The sequence below is a fragment of the Wolffia australiana genome, chromosome 8, assembly GCF_029677425.1.
Source record: "Wolffia australiana isolate 7733 chromosome 8, ASM2967742v1".
NCBI classification, from domain to species: domain Eukaryota; kingdom Viridiplantae; phylum Streptophyta; class Magnoliopsida; order Alismatales; family Araceae; genus Wolffia; species Wolffia australiana.
Window position 1 is genome coordinate 7,759,456 of NC_135842.1, and position 15,285 is coordinate 7,774,740.

Below are 15,285 nucleotides of genomic sequence, written 5' to 3' on the forward strand. Positions count from 1 at the left end.
GGCGCTTTTGTGTGCCATGGCCACATCCGCCGAGGCACGCACGTGCCTTGGCATTGGCCAAATATGGCCCCTGATCCATTGCACATGCATGCCGGTGAGCGTCACCATCTGTGGTGTGCATTATGCTCACACGACAGACTTGGCTTCTGTGATCTAGAGTCTAAGCATCCAATGTTTCCCCTTGGGCAAGTTTGTGGTGAACCACTTGTGCACTCCGCGTGGTTGGCGTACATGCTTCCACGTGAGAATGTCTTGTACCTTGGGGAGTTACATTAGGCTAGACATCATCATTAGTGTCAACAATGAATGCTAGGCATGCACCAACACACATTTGACACTTGATGTTCTCCCAAAAAGGATCCCTAAATTAAGGATTCTTCTTCAATGAAAATCTAGCTCGAAACTCAATCTGTACTAAGACTTACTTCGAGCAAGGGTACATGCGGATACTTGATTTTCCTATGCAACCAACTTATATCGTGTTTTGAAAGAAATAGGTGATATTGGCTTGATAAGCTTTAGATAAATTAGTGGGTAATGCCACTACAAAATGAATTTAATTGGAATCAAGTCTTAGAGATAGGAGTGAAGATGCCACGAAACCTGTTTCATGGTGCAATACCCAGGGAGCTATCTATCTTGCACTTAATCTCGTGTTTTGTGCAAGTTTGAATCACATGGAGATTGGTTATCATTTTTATATGAGAATGAATGGTGGCAAGATGGCTTAAATTATCCTTTGTCTCTCCTCAAATTGAACTTGGAGATACGATTACCAAGACTTTACCAAGGCTGGACATACTCTACTGAGGTTCGTACTCATAATGGAAACAACCATTGTTTTTATGGGGAGGTGTTAAAGTCATCACTGATTATGTCCATAGAGTAACATCATTTTAAGGTGGTACAAAGGTCACAAGAGGGACCGTGACACAAGTTGGAATAACTAAGCCAGAAAAATAAATGTACATTCAAAAATAATTACATTACCTTCCTTTCAAGGTTCATAATGTCTTCCATATCATCTTCTCTTTGAAACTCCTCACGAGTATTTCTGTTTGGGAATGCTTGGAGAAGAACAGAGAAGAATGGACGAGGGGAAAGGTTCAGGATCTAAAATTTTTCATTTTGGCCATCAACAATATCATTATGGCCATCACCATCCCCATCCCCATCCCCATCATATCAGTCATGTTCTTTTGTTTCTTCTTATCATTAATATCAATCCCTTATCATCATCACTATCTTTGTCTAGTTATTTTTTATCCTTATTATCTTCCGCCTACAATCATCCTTATTATCATCATCATCTGCGAAGTTATTCACCTGCATCACCATCTTTATCATCTATCAGCATCCTCATCCTCCTCATCATCTTCTTCTCATTCCCCTGCATCTAGACCTATCGCCATGATCATGATCGTCATATTCTGCTTCACTTTCTGCCATTTCTTCGATTTCTCCCACAATCATCAGCCTCATATTCATCATTTTCATTTTCCTTTTTTCATCTATCACCATCATAATCTTCATCTTCTTTCTCTGCACTTTAACCCATTATTCTTATCATCATCAACACAATCTTCTTATCAGTAGTATAACTCACCAAACCGCATCATCATCATCATCATCATCATCATTATCATCATCATCATCATCATCATCATCATCATCATCATCACAATCTTCTTATCAGTAGTATAACTCACCAAACCTCACCATCATCATCATCATATTCTTCTTCTTTATCATCGTCCTGATATTCTTCTTCCTCTTCATTATCATAATGACCATCACCATCTTGTCCTTGCTCTTTTTGGAGAGGGTCGGATAATTGACGTCTGCTTCTTGGGTTCAGCTTCCAGCGGCCAGAGAGCAAGGAGAGCGCCATGCCCCGTCCCGTCAACGCTGCTAACGGCTTCCCCCTCTCCCCCGCCCCCTCTGTTTCCCCGTCCCGTCCCGTCAACGCCGTCCATGGAGCTCCGTTACCCCTCGCCTCGCGCGCGTTGGAAACGTGATCTACGCCGGCTGGCAGCGCGGTCCCGTCCGTTTCCTGTGACGGCTGCGGGTGGCCCCCACTCCCCGCTGCCGTTTCATTTTCTCCTCTCCCGTTTGAATTTTCCGACCGTTGGGGTCGCCAGGGTAAGACGACCGTTGCATTCAAACATCCCCCTATATTCTGGGGCGGAGACGACTGAAATCTCCTTATCCAAACGTCCTCTCTCTCTCTTCGAGCGCCGCCATGGTCGTTCATCCGACATCTCCCTCCAAGGTTAAGATCCGGGTCTCCACGGGCGGGTTCGGCGCGGACCGGCTGACCAGCCCCGCGACCCGGTCCACGCCGACCGGCCACTCCCCGGCGGGTCCCCGACCCCGGCGGTTCTCCGCCGGCGGCGCCGCCACGACGACGGCGGAGGAGCCGGAGGAGACCCCCGGAGACGCGGCGGCGCAGTACACCGTCCACATTCCCCCCACTCCGGAACACCCCCTCCTCTCCCCCAGCCGGACCAGCTTCGTCTCCGGCACCATCTTCACCGGCGGCTTCAACTCCGTCACCCGCGGCCACGTCTCGGCGATCTCCGCCGCCGACGCAGCGGCGCCGCCCAACCCCGCCGCGTGCGCCATGAACGGGTGCGACGGAACGGCGCTGCTCCCCTGCGCGTGCGGCTTCCCCGTCTGCAAGGACTGCTACAAGGACGGCGGCGGCGCCGCCGGCCGCTGCCCCGGCTGCAAGGAGCCGTACAAGGACGGCAGCAGCAGCGACGAAGACGACGGCCCCGTCAAGCTCCCGGACGAGGACGACGACGACGACGGTGGAGAGTACGACGAAGGGCGGCGGCGGCGGCGGGGCGTGCTTCCGCTGGCGTCCATGAGCCGGCGGCTGTCGCTGATGAGGTCGACCAAGGCGCCGAACCAGGGCAACGACATGGACTACACGCGGTGGCTGTACGAGACCAAGGGCACGTACGGGTACGGCAACGCGGTCTGGCCCAAGACCGGGGTCGAGCCTTTCGACCCGCCGGACTTCGCGGCCGGGTCGCGGCGGCCGCTCACCCGCAAGATCCCCGTCTCGGCGGCCATCATCAGCCCCTACAGACTTCTGATGGGCGTCCGGCTGGCGGCGCTGGGCCTGTTCCTGGCCTGGCGGCTCCGCCACCCGAACCGGGAGGCCATGTGGCTCTGGGGCACCTCCGTCACGTGCGAGCTCTGGTTCGCGGGGTCGTGGCTCCTGGACCAGCTGCCCAAGGTGTGCCCGGTGAACCGGGTCGCGGACCTGGCCGTGCTCCGGGAGCGGTTCGAGTCGCCGAGCCCGAGGAACCCGCAGGGGCGGTCCGACCTCCCCGGGGTCGATGTGTTCGTCTCCACCGCGGACCCGGACAAGGAACCCCCGCTGGTGACGGCCAACACCATCCTCTCTATCCTCGCCGCCGACTACCCGGTGGAGAAGCTCGCCTGCTACGTGTCCGACGACGGCGGCTCTCTTCTGACCTTCGAGGCCATGGCGGAGACGGCCAGCTTCGCCAAGCTCTGGGTGCCCTTCTGCCGCAAGCACGCCGTCGACCCGCGCAGCCCGGAGGCCTACTTCTCGCAGAAGCGCGATTTCCTGAAGAACAAGCTGAGGGTGGACTTCGTCAGGGAGCGGCGCCGAGTCAAACGCGAGTACGACGAGTTTAAAGTCCGGGTCAACTCCCTACCCGACGCGATCCGCCGCCGGTCAGAGGCGCTCAACGCGAGGGAGGAGCTGCTGGAGAGGGCGCGCCGCCGCCGCGACGAGCCGCCGCCGCCGCAGCCGGGGCGGACGTGGATGGCCGACGGGGAGCCCTGGCCCGGGACGTGGTTCCGCCCCGCGCCGGACCACGCCCGCGGCGACCACACCGGCATCATCCAGGTGATTCTCCCGCCGCCGCCGCCGGAGCCGGCGGAGGCCGGCGCGGCGGCGGAGACGGTGGACCTGGCGGGGGTGGACCGGCGGCTGCCCATGCTGGTGTACGTGTCGCGGGAGAAGAGGCCGGGGTACGACCACAACAAGAAAGCGGGCGCGATGAACGCGCTGGTGCGGGCCAGCGCCATCATGTCCAACGGGCCCTTCGTGCTGAACCTGGACTGCGACCACTACGTGCACAACTCGGCGGCGCTCCGCGAGGGCATGTGCTTCATGCTGGACCGCGGCGGGGACCGCGTCTGCTTCGTGCAGTTCCCGCAGCGGTTCGACGGGGTGGACCCCAACGACCGCTACGCCAACCACAACACCGTCTTCTTCGACGTCAGCATGCGCGCCCTCGACGGGCTGCAGGGCCCCATGTACGTCGGCACCGGCTGCATCTTCCGCCGCACCGCCCTCTACGGCTTCTCCCCGCCGCGCGCCACCGAGCGCGCCGGCTGGCTCGGCCGCACCAAGACCCGGACGCGCCCCGCCGGCGACGAGGAGGACCCGCTCCCGCCGCTCCTCGACGGGGACGACGACGACGACGACGGCGGGCGGCGGCGGCGGCTGCTGCTGCCGAAGCGGTTCGGCGGGTCGAGGGCGCTGGTGGAGTCCATCCCGGTGGCGGAGTTCCAGGGCCGGCTGCTGCAGGGGACGGCCGGCGCGCTCCGGGGGCGCGCGGCCGGCTCGCTGGCGGCGCCGCGGGAGCCGCTCGACGCCGCCGCCGTGGCGGAGGCCATCGCCGCCGTGTCCTGCTTCTTCGAGGAGAAGACGGAGTGGGGGCGGCGGGTGGGGTGGATCTACGGCTCGGTGACGGAGGACGTGGTGACCGGCTACCGGATGCACAACCGAGGGTGGCGGTCCGTGTACTGCGTGACGAAGAGGGACGCCTTCCGGGGGACGGCGCCGATCAACCTGACGGACCGGCTGCACCAGGTGCTGCGCTGGGCGACCGGCTCGGTGGAGATCTTCTTCTCCAGGAACAACGCTCTGTTCGCCAGCCGGCGGATGAAGCTGCTGCAGAGGGTGGCCTACTTCAACGTGGGGGTGTACCCCTTCACCTCCGCCTTCCTGCTCGCCTACTGCGTGGTGCCGGCGGCGTCGCTCTTCTCGGGCAAGTTCATCGTGCAGGCGCTGAGCGCGACCTTCCTCTGCTTCCTGCTGGTGATCACGCTGACGCTGTGCCTGCTGGCGCTGCTGGAGATCAAGTGGTCGGGGATCACGCTGCACGACTGGTGGCGCAACGAGCAGTTCTGGCTCATCGGCGGCACCAGCGCGCACCCCGCCGCCGTGCTGCAGGGGCTGCTCAAGGTGGTGGCCGGGGTGGACATCTCCTTCAACCTCACCTCCAAGCCCGCCGCCGCCGGGGACGACGACGACGACGCGCTGGCGGACCTCTACGCCGTCAAGTGGAGCTTCCTCATGGTGCCGCCCATCACCATCATGATGCTCAACGTCGTCGCCATCGCCGTGGGCGTCGCCAGGGCCATGTACAGCCCGGTGCCGCAGTGGAGCAAGCTCATGGGCGGCGTCCTCTTCAGCTGCTGGGTCCTCTGCCACCTCTACCCCTTCGCCAAGGGCCTCATGGGCCGCCGCGGCCGCGTCCCCACCGTCGTCTTCGTCTGGTCCGCCCTCCTCGCCACCATCGTCTCCCTCCTCTGGGTCTACATCAGCCCCCCCGCCGGCTCCGCCACCTTCGACTCCTCCATTTCCTCCTCCACCGGCTTCCACTTTCCCTGATCTTCTTTTTCATCATACAATTTTATATACAATTATGCCATGCAACCCCCCACTCAGACCAAGAATCGATCGATCAGGAATCAAATGGAATAATAACAAGTTGTGGGGAAGAAGGGCGAGCGAGAAATGTTTAGTTTGATTTTATGTACTTACCATGGGAGAGGAGGTCGTAGGGAGCCCAGAGAGCGTCGAGGGGGCAGGGGCGACCGGCGTCGAGCCGCAGCCATGGCTTGCCGCTGCCGCTCCAGTGTAGCAGACTGACCGGGCCGGGGTGGAGGTCCCGGCAGCTGCCCTTCACGTTGTCGCCGCCGAGCCCGTGCTGGTTCCAGCGGTGGTCGATGGGCGCGATGCGGCCGGCGAAGGTCAGCAGGAAGGGCGGCAGAGAGCCCAGCTCGTAGATCCTCCCCTCCTTCCTCTGCACCTCCATCCACCGTTCGATCTCCCGTGTGTGGCCGGATCTCCGCCACCTCTCCAGATCAAGCACCATCACGCCGGTGTTGAAGTAGCAGGGCCGCCGGCGATCGAACGTCCCGGCCCACCGCCGGTCGGACCAGAACCGACCCGTGAAGTACTTGGTGAAATTCGCGTGGCAGTACTCGGGAGCCCCGACCGCGCTTCCCCCCAGCGGCGTCATCCAGAGCTTCGCTACGTCATCCACCACCACCAGGTCGGAGTCCAGGTAGACCACGCGCTCTACGCACGGCTCCAAGACCTCGGCCAGGTAGTTGCGTGCGTAGTTGAGCGGGTGCTCGAGCGCTTGCCGAACCGAGGCAGAGATCAGCCCTCTCACGCGGTCCGGATCGAACAAGTAGATCTTGAATCGAAGCTCCGGGAAGGAAGACCGGACCAGGCCGGCCAGGCTCGCCGTCCCGGCCGCCGCTAGAAAATGCACGAACACGCTCTCCGGACACTGCGCGTGCCGGAGAACCGAGTGAACGGCGGCGATCGAGCCACGGAGGTACTCTTCGTCGAGCGTGATGGCGATGTGGATCAGACGGCGGTCGCAGGCCGACGGATCGTCTCCCTCGCCGGAGCGCGGCGGAGATCCGCCGCAACCGTCTGCATTGCGAAACAAGGGCGCCGATTGGAAGGATCGGATGAGATGTGCGTCGTTCTTGAACGATCGGACGGCCTCTGCGAGGGGAAAAGCTTGGAAAGGGGGAAACATCAGAAAGAAGAGAAATCCGGCGCAGAACGCCCCGCTAACAGAGCAAAATCGCGGCATCGTGTTCTTCAATCTTCGAACGGGAGAAGCGTCGAGGAAGAAGAGGTAGATTAGCACTCCTTCCCCGCCATTTTCACTACTGCTTCTGATAACAGAGGCTACAGCGGTGAGCAGACCCCCTCCCCCCGATGTGGTCACCGCTTGCCACGTGGGAGCCGAACGCCACGTCGGCACAGACAGCTGGTCCGCACGTAACCATTGACAGCTGGAGTACCGCCAGGCTGGCCGCCCCGCCTATCCATCGTACCCCTAGTCCGTCTTTTTTTTTCACTATTAAATTTGTTGTATTAAAAAATCAACCGAAGAACAGCCGCATTAACGAATTACGAAAGGGAATTCGGAAGAATTCTCCAGCGCTGACCTGCGTTGACAAAACATTGACTCTCTCTCACTATCACCATCTTTCATTTTCAAAATTTCAATCTATTTTAATCGACTCACGATAATGCGGAAATTTCCTGTACGAAATTAGGTACCTGTCCTAATTGCACGACTGACGCATGTCAATCAAGATCCAGTCAAAAAAAAGAAAATTAGGCATGATGGACGGCAGATTGGTACGCGCTCATCATTCCTTATTCATCTCACTTAATGTCTGCAGCCCTTAATAAAATCTTCATGTATGTCGGGGTTGATTATTAACTAACAGGGTAGCTCCACGTGGACGGTAGATTCGTTGTAACGCGGTCAACACTGCCGGTCAATCAGCGATCACCGCGCTGCGGTGAAATAGGATGGCGGCGCTCGTCGGCGCCGCCATCGCCACCGCATGTGCTCCACGACAGACGAGTGAGTGGCCTCCTCCGCGCGGTGACCGTAACCTTTCCTCTCTCTATATTTTTTCATCTCTCTATCTCTCTCTCTCCAACAGATATCATCATAATCAAGACCAAGGCCGGCGGGCATCGTCTTCTCGGCCGCAATTCGAAGAGGGAGAGAGGGGAGATGGGGGGAGCAGGCTTGTTCTTCGTCGGGCTGGTTTGGACGTTGACGTCAGCAGCGGCGGCGGAAGGGGTGGCGAAAGACGGCGTTCCCTGCACAATGTGCTACTCCTGCGACAATCCGTGCCACCCGCTGCCGCCGCCGCCGCCGCCCTCGTCTCAGTGCCCGCCGCCGCCGCCGCCGCCGGGGAAGATCTACCCTTCCTTCCCGCCGCCGCCGCCGGCGCCGCTGCCGCCGGGCATCTACTTCTACGCCTCGCCGCCGCCACCGCCGTACAGGAGCTACCCCGCGCCGCCGCCGCCGAACCCAATTCTCCCCTACTTCCCCTTCTACTACCACAGCCCGCCGCCGCCCGGCGGCGGAAACGTCGCCGGCGGAGCGAGCGCCGCCGCCGCCTCCGTCCTCTTAACGGCCGTCTTCTCCTTGTTCCTCTTCCTCTCCCTGTAGAGACGTTTCTGTACGCCGGAATAAGGAAGATTCCAGATCTGTAAAATTTGACAGCTTTTGAAAGCCCGTTAAACTCCGCCTCGCCTGAACAGAGAACGAAAACTCTTCCGCCGCCGCCCTGCCGCCGGGCCCACCGCGGCGCCGCCAGCCTTGATGGGGGACCCCGCCCGTGAACCCCTCTCTTGCGACTCAGAGAGATAGAGAGAGATAGAGAGAGAGCCTGTGTCAGTGACGGTGGAGAGAATTAAGAGGAGGTTAGGAGGCGGATTAATGAACAACGGTGGGAGACAGCGGGCGTTGACGTAGAATTGCTCGCAGAGACAGGCGGGGCGCCCAAGCTGGCGGAGGAAGGAGACGGGTTTTTCATGAAGAAAGCTGATCAGGAGGTCTCAGATCAGATCTGATGGGCAGTGCCTGCTGGCCATGGCCGAAGGTAAGACCAAGGAAGAAAACCGAATGATAGAAGAAATCTCTGTTGCCGGCAAATCGGTGGGCGCGTGCACGCTCGAGGCTGTAATGTAATGGGGAGAAAGGGGGGGAGAGACTATAAGAAACCAGAGGAGAGCGCCATTAGAAGAACAGCGGCCTCTTCTTCCTCGCCGAGGCGCCGCCACGGCCATCTCTGCTCCAGTCGTAGAAGAGCCGCCGGCATTAGCCGCGCGTCCTTGCCCAGGCCCAGCACTCGCAGGATTCCGCCCTTCCCGCTACTCTTCCGCCTCTTCTCTCTCTTCTCCTTCCCCGTCAAGTCGGGCCCCTGCAGCTCCCTCCTCTTCTTCCCATACCGGATTCCGCAGGCATTGCAGAGCGACTGCAACGAAAAAAAACGCACAAACTACTCAGCACAGATCTGATCATCCGCGGATCGAGATCGGATTCCCCGCCGAAGATCACAGATCTGGAGAACAGACGGACGGACGGATCGATCGAGCGTGGGAACCACAGTACCTTGGGGCCGGACGGGCCGCCCCGCCATAGCGGCGTTCTAGTGGTCCGGCAGATGGTGCAGCACTTGGGCTCGCGGAACTGGCTCCCTTCGTCGGAGATCTCGCCGTTGTCCTTCCTCTCCGAATCCACAGATCCCGCGCTCTGCAGCACCGGCGATCACATCAGATCAGCCAAATCACGGACAGATCGCAATCAACGCCGCGATCATCTCCGCCATTACCTTATCGCCGCTGTGATCCATCGCCTCCTTCGCCTCGCATCCAATCCCCGCCGGCCGTCGCGCGCTCCAGGAGATGAATCTCGGGAGAAGGAGCTCGAGAGAGATGAAGAAGGGTGGGGTAGATCTCGAAACAGCGAAGAGGGGGAAAGAAAGGAGGGAAAACGCTGGAAAGAGAAAACGCGAGGGCGGGAGAGAGCAAGTGCGAACGAAACTACGTCTCGGCTCAGCAGAACCGGCGCCGTCAATAAATATGACCGAAAGTCGAGGGGGAGAGATGCGAGCCGGAGCTGCCGCCAAACGGAATAAAAACCCTAGCTCTGAAATGACTAGAATAGCCCTGCCATACCCTGTTATAACGCGCCAGGTTAAAAAAAAATCATTTTTTTTTTACTTTTACGGCAGCGGGCCATTCCGTGCAACAAATTCCCCACAGAGAGACGCCGCCGGCGACAACGATAACGGCGCGGATAGGATTGACCCAGTTTGACCATGCCCGCTTATTTTCCGCCGAAAATAAGCTCCAAAAAACTATTTTTCTAAAAAGAAACTCTCCTCAGCGCCTGAAATTCGACTCCTGCCAGTCCCCCCCCTGCATGCCGATCGGGAGAAGCGAGTTAGACTCGTACTCGGACAACGGAAATGACGGACGAGACGGGACGGTATTTCGGTCCATCACTGGTTACAGAGTTTTCAATCGGGGATGGAGATGAAATTTAGTTTCAGTACTAGACCTGCTTACCTTCACCCAAAATTGAATCCGCCGGAGGGGATGTGGACGTCGTCGCCGGAGGGCATTGCGTCGTCGTCATCCTCGAGCCAGTACGTCTCGAGGATCTTCACCGCCTTCTCGTAGATCTCGGTGTTGTCGTGGCTCTGCAGATTCTCAATTTTCTCCAACCCGTCTGCGTCGTCAATGGCCTGGGCATAGACGTTGACCCCCCCGGTCAACCCCAGATTCTTATCTGCCTCCCCCACCTTGAGGATGTTCTCCAGCCCCTCCAGACAGACGGTCACGATTCGCGGATCCGGGCAGATCAGGAGATCGCAGAGCGGTTTGATGCATCCCTGGCCCACCAGGAACCTGCGGGTCAAAGATAAGAGATAAGGCGACCAGGTCAAAGACAACGAGGCTGGTCAACGAATAACTTACTTTATCTGCTCGTGGGTCCCGCCCGAGGTGGCGTTGGAGATGGCCCAGGCCGCTTCCTTCTTGATTTCGAACTCGCCGGTCTGAAGCAAGTGAATTAAGGGGCCGATGATCTCCCCGTTGATTACTGCCTGTATGAGTCAATTTGAGGCTTCAATGAACAAAAATAATATAATAAAAAGTTAAAATAAGAGAAGTTTTGCAAGAAGATAAAACAATTACGAGACCTGGATCTGATCCTTGTTCCCAGCGGTGATGTTTGAGATTGTCCAGCAAGCTTCCTTTTTTATACTTTTCTTGTGATGGTTGGTCAACAAGTTCAGTAGGCAGGGAAGAGCTTGACTATCGATGATGAACTGAAATCCGGGGGAAAGGGTGGGCCGAAATTAAAGAATGGAACCGTACATATTTACGACAATCCAACATAAACAATTTACCGAAGAATTTATCGCAATTAGTCAAAAAAGAGATCACCTAGTACGGCAGATTATAAGGAAGTCCATCAAATTTTAAGGCAGATTATTTTTTCTTCAAAAAAAAAGAGATCACCAAGTACGGCAGATTATAAGGAAGTCCTTCAAATTTCAAGGCAGATTATTTTTTCTTCAAAAAAAAAGAGATCACCAAGTACGGCAGATTATAAGGAAGTCCTTCAAATTTTAAGGCAGATTATTTTTTCTTCAAAAAAAAAGAGATCACCAAGTACGCGTTCAATGAAAGGCAAGTTTTTGAAAATCCGAAATAAACACTTTCGCATCAAACCAACAGGCTATGGGAAAACCAAGAGATCACATGAAGAAAAAAAGAAGATTTCGTTGGTAATTACGAGAACAATGGCATTTCAAAAATCCGGAGAGCGACCGTTACCTGGGTTTGATAATCGTTTCCCGTGACAATATTTCCAACTGTCCGAAGGGCAGGAATCAACACTGATGGCGACGGATGGCTGCAGAAAGTTTACGGGATGAGATCTCAAAAACATCAAAGTATGATCCGACTAATTAAACAAGACATACAGAAGTAGTTCGATAATTCTTGGGCAAACTCCAGCTTCAATGACGCCTTGAATTTTATCGTTCGTCCCGTCAGATAGGTACGAGAGCGCCCAACAAGCATCAGTAAGAACTTCCTCGTCGTTCGAATGGATGAGCTGAATGAGCACCGGAAGGGCGGGCTTCGTCTGAAGATCCACGAAAAATGTAACATTAACCATAAATAATACGAAAAAACTAGATAATTCAAACGATGAACTAACCTGTTCAAAAGAGGGCTGCGGCTTGCCCCTACAGAAATTGGATAAAGTCCAGGTAGCATTTCTCAACATAGAAAGCTTCGCGTGCTCATTTAATTGATTCAGAAGCGGGGACAATGCCCCATGCCCAAGAACAAGATCCCGGCATCGGGGAGAGTCTCCAGCAACATTGCCCAAAGCCCACACAGCCTGCATCAATCAATTAAATTATGGCATTCAAAAAAAAATTATGGCATTCAACGCAATATTATTGGAACATCCAGAAGATTTTGAGACATGCCTGCTCTCGAACATCGTCGTTTGGAGAACTGAGCAGGCCAATGAAGATGGGCACCGCTCCGTGGTCAATCACCACCTTGGTGTTCTCCGACGTACCGGAAGCAATGTTTGTAAGCGCCCAGGCTGCCTCAAACTGTCAATCAAGTAATCGTGTAATAATAATTCATCAGAGCAAGAAATTATAAGCATAATTTGAGGGGAATTATGCACCTGAAGCTGAGGGAAATCTTCCCTGGTCAAGAACTGGACAAGACGAGGAACAACGCCGGATTGAATCACCTCCTCGATCGGTGGGCTTCTCTCTACGCAAGCATAAATTTTCAATTAATTACACAAAAAGAAGGCAAGTATTCCATAAAAAACGTCACCCCGACTCACCTATAGAGAGAACTTTCCTAATCTGCGTCGTCGATTCGAGCTGCGAATCACCATCATCTGAGTACACCCCGGCCACCATCGCCGGAAGACTCTCCAGCTTTACATAAACAACACAGAAATCAACGAAAACTTGAGATCACAATCATCGTACAACTCAAGAAATCGATAAATCAGGCGAGATTAAGGGTCGCCGAATTTTCTAACCTTTCGATCTGCGGCCGATGGAGGCAAGGCCTGGGCCTGCATACCCTCCCGCCGCTTCTTCAGGAGGCTCTCCTCTCTCTTGCTCTTCCGGATCTCCACCATGTTGTCTTCTCTCCTCCGCCTACCCTCCTCCGCGTCTACTGCTACCTTGTACCGACTGCGCCGCACCTCCGTTCTGGCATTTGGCCTGAGCGACATTGTCGATTTCTTCAACTCCAACAAAGAACGAACAGATTCAGAGTAGCAAATGCAACAGAAAGACGAAGTTCACTATGCTCCCGCGCACGATCTTGGTGATGAACAGGTATGAACAGCTAGAGACCAGAGGGAGAGAGAGCAGGTCAAACGAAGAAAACTTGGGGAGGAAGAAAGAAAGAAAACCCTAGAACATCGCGCTGACGTGCGCCTTGACTTCCCGCCCAGGCGAATTTCATTCGGTTTAAAATAATTTCGGTTTCTTATTTTATTTCATTCGGTATACTTGGAATCTTATGTTTTATAGTAGCGATGGATTTATTTTCAGGGCTTAATAGTTCAATTTGAAATTTGAGAACTGACGATTATATTAAGCCATCTATTTCACCCATGAAAGTCTAACTTAGAAACTTTAGTTTGATTTGGGAAGCCATTAAATTCAAATACTTTTTGTAAATTTTCTTAAAAATTATTTTTGAGGTGGATTATAATATAGTGGCATGATTGTCCAGGACGGGGATGAAGGATGGGATGGGACGAAGGATGATGGGAAGTTACCAAGGACAGGATGAGACAAAGGATGGGATTGGACAAAAATCGCCCCATCCCGTGTCCCAATTTTCAGAGATTCATCCGAACCATCCCGTCCGGAGTTCGTCGCATCCCAAATAATTTCGTGCATGTCCCATCTCGTCTGTGACATTCTCCTCCTATCCGACGTCCCGGATGAAAAAAATAGGTCAACCTTATAAACGATTGACTCCCCCCGGCTTTCCTTGTCTGCTCTCATTCGACTCATGCTCGGCTCATTTCAGCTCGCACTCAGCTCCTGTTCAGCTCACGCGTTGTTCGCGTTTGGCTTACCCTTGTGCTAGGCTCACCCTCAGCTTCCCCTCTCGGCCTCTCAGCTCCCGCTCGGCTTTCCCTCTTGGCTCCTACTTGACTCCCACCAGACGAAGAAACCGTCCCGTCCAACATCCAAGGCCTTGGACTGGACAGTTATTTTGTCCATGGATGAGATTGTCATCATGTCCATAGACCGGAGGTCAATTCTACATCCTGTCATTCGTCCAATCTTCTGGACAGGACAATTTTGTCGTCCATGGAAGAAATGACCATCCCGTCTGCATCCGTGCAATATAATTACAGCATTCTTGTAATTGTACAATTATATTGAGACCATGCTTTTTGTCATTGTGTAAAAAATCAGTTTTCCCATTGATTTATTTTTAAATAAAAATTTATGAGTCAATGTCTGACATGGTGAATATGGGCAGTCTCTTGAAATGTTCCTTTTATTGAGAATAAGTAACAAGTTAAGGGACCACAGGGACCTACTTCGTTTATTCAGTATTCAGTATTAAATACAAACCTACTTCGTTTCCACATTCTGTAGTATTATTATAGGATTCCAGTGTTTGGGGAGGGACCACAGGGATCTTTCCTTCTCAATTTGTGGGAACATTTCTTTATATTAAGATTAATGGAATGATGTTTCAACAGTGTACCTACTTAAGAAGAAACAGTAACAAATATTTTTAATTTGCTAATAGAGAATCACTCTAATTAAATGAATTAGCTATTGATATTTTCATTTCATGATCTCCTTCAAATCTATCATAGAAAGCATACATAGGCATGGATACCAAGGGAGGGTTAGCATATTCTGCCAAACCTCAGATGTAATGCAATTCCCAGTGTCATAAATACAGTGATCACCAAGGTTACTATCCCAAAATCCAGCTGACCATCTATCAGTTTGGACATGAGAGTTCCCATGGTATGTGGGGTCTGTCTATTTTCTCTACACACATAACCCAGTAGTCCTCTACTGCAACCCATTTAGACATAGCCAGAATTTGCACCCTATTATGCCAACCTAAAGACTCGGTATAGATCAATAAGGTGATAGCTCCGGAACTGATATTAAAACTTAATATGCAGAATTACTGGAATTTATGAAACGTATCACTGATGAATGATCAAAGTGGGTTATTCCAAATTTAACTCTTAGTCAAGTTTAATGCTTGACAATACAGTCAATGGCTCAGTTCTTCATATTAGGACTCCATACTTATTTTCCGCTTAGAAAAGCGAATCTCATATTATTACTCGCATACTTAGGTTGAGCAAGCATCATCTTAAGCGTTAAATCTGGTTATCAATGCACTCTCATTAATTTTGGATTTTTATGTTTGAATTATTTTATTAATTTTTATTTTTTAGATTCCATAAAGAAATTATTTTTTATGTCACATTTTAAATCAAATAACTTCTTGAACAACAAGAGCGCATGCATAGATTTTATTACAAGCATTACATGTGTATCACAGTGAATACACTACATCAATGAAAATTGAATTAGATACAGTGTGTGACTGGCTTT

General features: G+C 53.5%; 4 protein-coding genes and 1 pseudogene across 4 annotated transcripts; 2 read left to right on the plus strand and 3 right to left on the minus strand.

Moving 5' to 3' along the window:
• Window positions 1–2,223: 2,223 nt before the first annotated feature.
• CSLD5 (cellulose synthase-like D5) lies at window positions 2,224–5,714 on the plus strand. Its single transcript, XM_078580405.1, has one exon. The coding sequence runs from the start codon at window positions 2,243–2,245 to the stop codon at window positions 5,663–5,665; it is 3,423 nt and encodes a 1,140-aa protein (XP_078436531.1). The 5' UTR covers window positions 2,224–2,242; the 3' UTR covers window positions 5,666–5,714.
• Window positions 5,715–5,736: 22 nt separating this feature from the next.
• Window positions 5,737–7,012, minus strand: LOC144707243 (putative galacturonosyltransferase-like 7 pseudogene; annotated as a pseudogene).
• A 728-nt stretch (window positions 7,013–7,740) lies between these two features.
• LOC144707244 (hydroxyproline-rich glycoprotein family protein) lies at window positions 7,741–8,355 on the plus strand. Its single transcript, XM_078580407.1, has one exon. The coding sequence runs from the start codon at window positions 7,836–7,838 to the stop codon at window positions 8,277–8,279; it is 444 nt and encodes a 147-aa protein (XP_078436533.1). The 5' UTR covers window positions 7,741–7,835; the 3' UTR covers window positions 8,280–8,355.
• A 381-nt stretch (window positions 8,356–8,736) lies between these two features.
• GATA15 (GATA transcription factor 15) lies at window positions 8,737–9,683 on the minus strand. Its single transcript, XM_078580408.1, has 3 exons — window positions 9,445–9,683; window positions 9,225–9,365; window positions 8,737–9,087 (listed from the first exon to the last, which is right to left on the minus strand). Exons 1-3 carry the CDS (start codon window positions 9,463–9,465, stop codon window positions 8,824–8,826), a joined length of 426 nt encoding a protein of 141 aa, XP_078436534.1. The 5' UTR covers window positions 9,466–9,683; the 3' UTR covers window positions 8,737–8,823.
• A 126-nt stretch (window positions 9,684–9,809) lies between these two features.
• LOC144707242 (importin subunit alpha-1a-like) lies at window positions 9,810–13,110 on the minus strand. Its single transcript, XM_078580406.1, has 11 exons — window positions 12,705–13,110; window positions 12,501–12,597; window positions 12,333–12,424; window positions 12,124–12,255; window positions 11,847–12,032; window positions 11,608–11,771; window positions 11,459–11,537; window positions 10,819–10,947; window positions 10,595–10,722; window positions 10,184–10,525; window positions 9,810–10,033 (listed from the first exon to the last, which is right to left on the minus strand). The coding sequence occupies exons 1-10, from the start codon at window positions 12,900–12,902 to the stop codon at window positions 10,186–10,188; spliced, it is 1,545 nt and encodes a 514-aa protein (XP_078436532.1). The 5' UTR covers window positions 12,903–13,110; the 3' UTR covers window positions 9,810–10,033; window positions 10,184–10,185.
• Window positions 13,111–15,285: the final 2,175 nt, after the last annotated feature.

Bases quoted from the DNA above. Each gene is read 5' to 3' on its own strand.
- GATA15 (XM_078580408.1), bottom strand. From the start codon at position 9,465: ATGGATCACAGCGGCGATAAG. The intron at 9,366-9,444 runs GTAATGGCGGAG...CCGGTGCTGCAG, and splicing joins TGGATCACAGCGGCGATAAG to AGCGCGGGATCTGTGGATTC. The intron at 9,088-9,224 runs GTACTGTGGTTC...TTTTCGTTGCAG, and splicing joins GCGGCCCGTCCGGCCCCAAG to TCGCTCTGCAATGCCTGCGG.
- CSLD5 (XM_078580405.1), top strand. From the start codon at position 2,243: ATGGTCGTTCATCCGACATCTCCCTCCAAGGTTAAGATCCGGGTCTCC.
- LOC144707242 (XM_078580406.1), bottom strand. From the start codon at position 12,902: ATGTCGCTCAGGCCAAATGCCAGAACGGAGGTGCGGCGCAGTCGGTAC. The intron at 10,948-11,458 runs GTAACGGTCGCT...CCCGGATTTCAG, and splicing joins GAAACGATTATCAAACCCAG to TTCATCATCGATAGTCAAGC. The intron at 10,526-10,594 runs GTAAGTTATTCG...TTTGACCCGCAG, and splicing joins GGGACCCACGAGCAGATAAA to GTTCCTGGTGGGCCAGGGAT.
- LOC144707244 (XM_078580407.1), top strand. From the start codon at position 7,836: ATGGGGGGAGCAGGCTTGTTCTTCGTCGGGCTGGTTTGGACGTTGACG.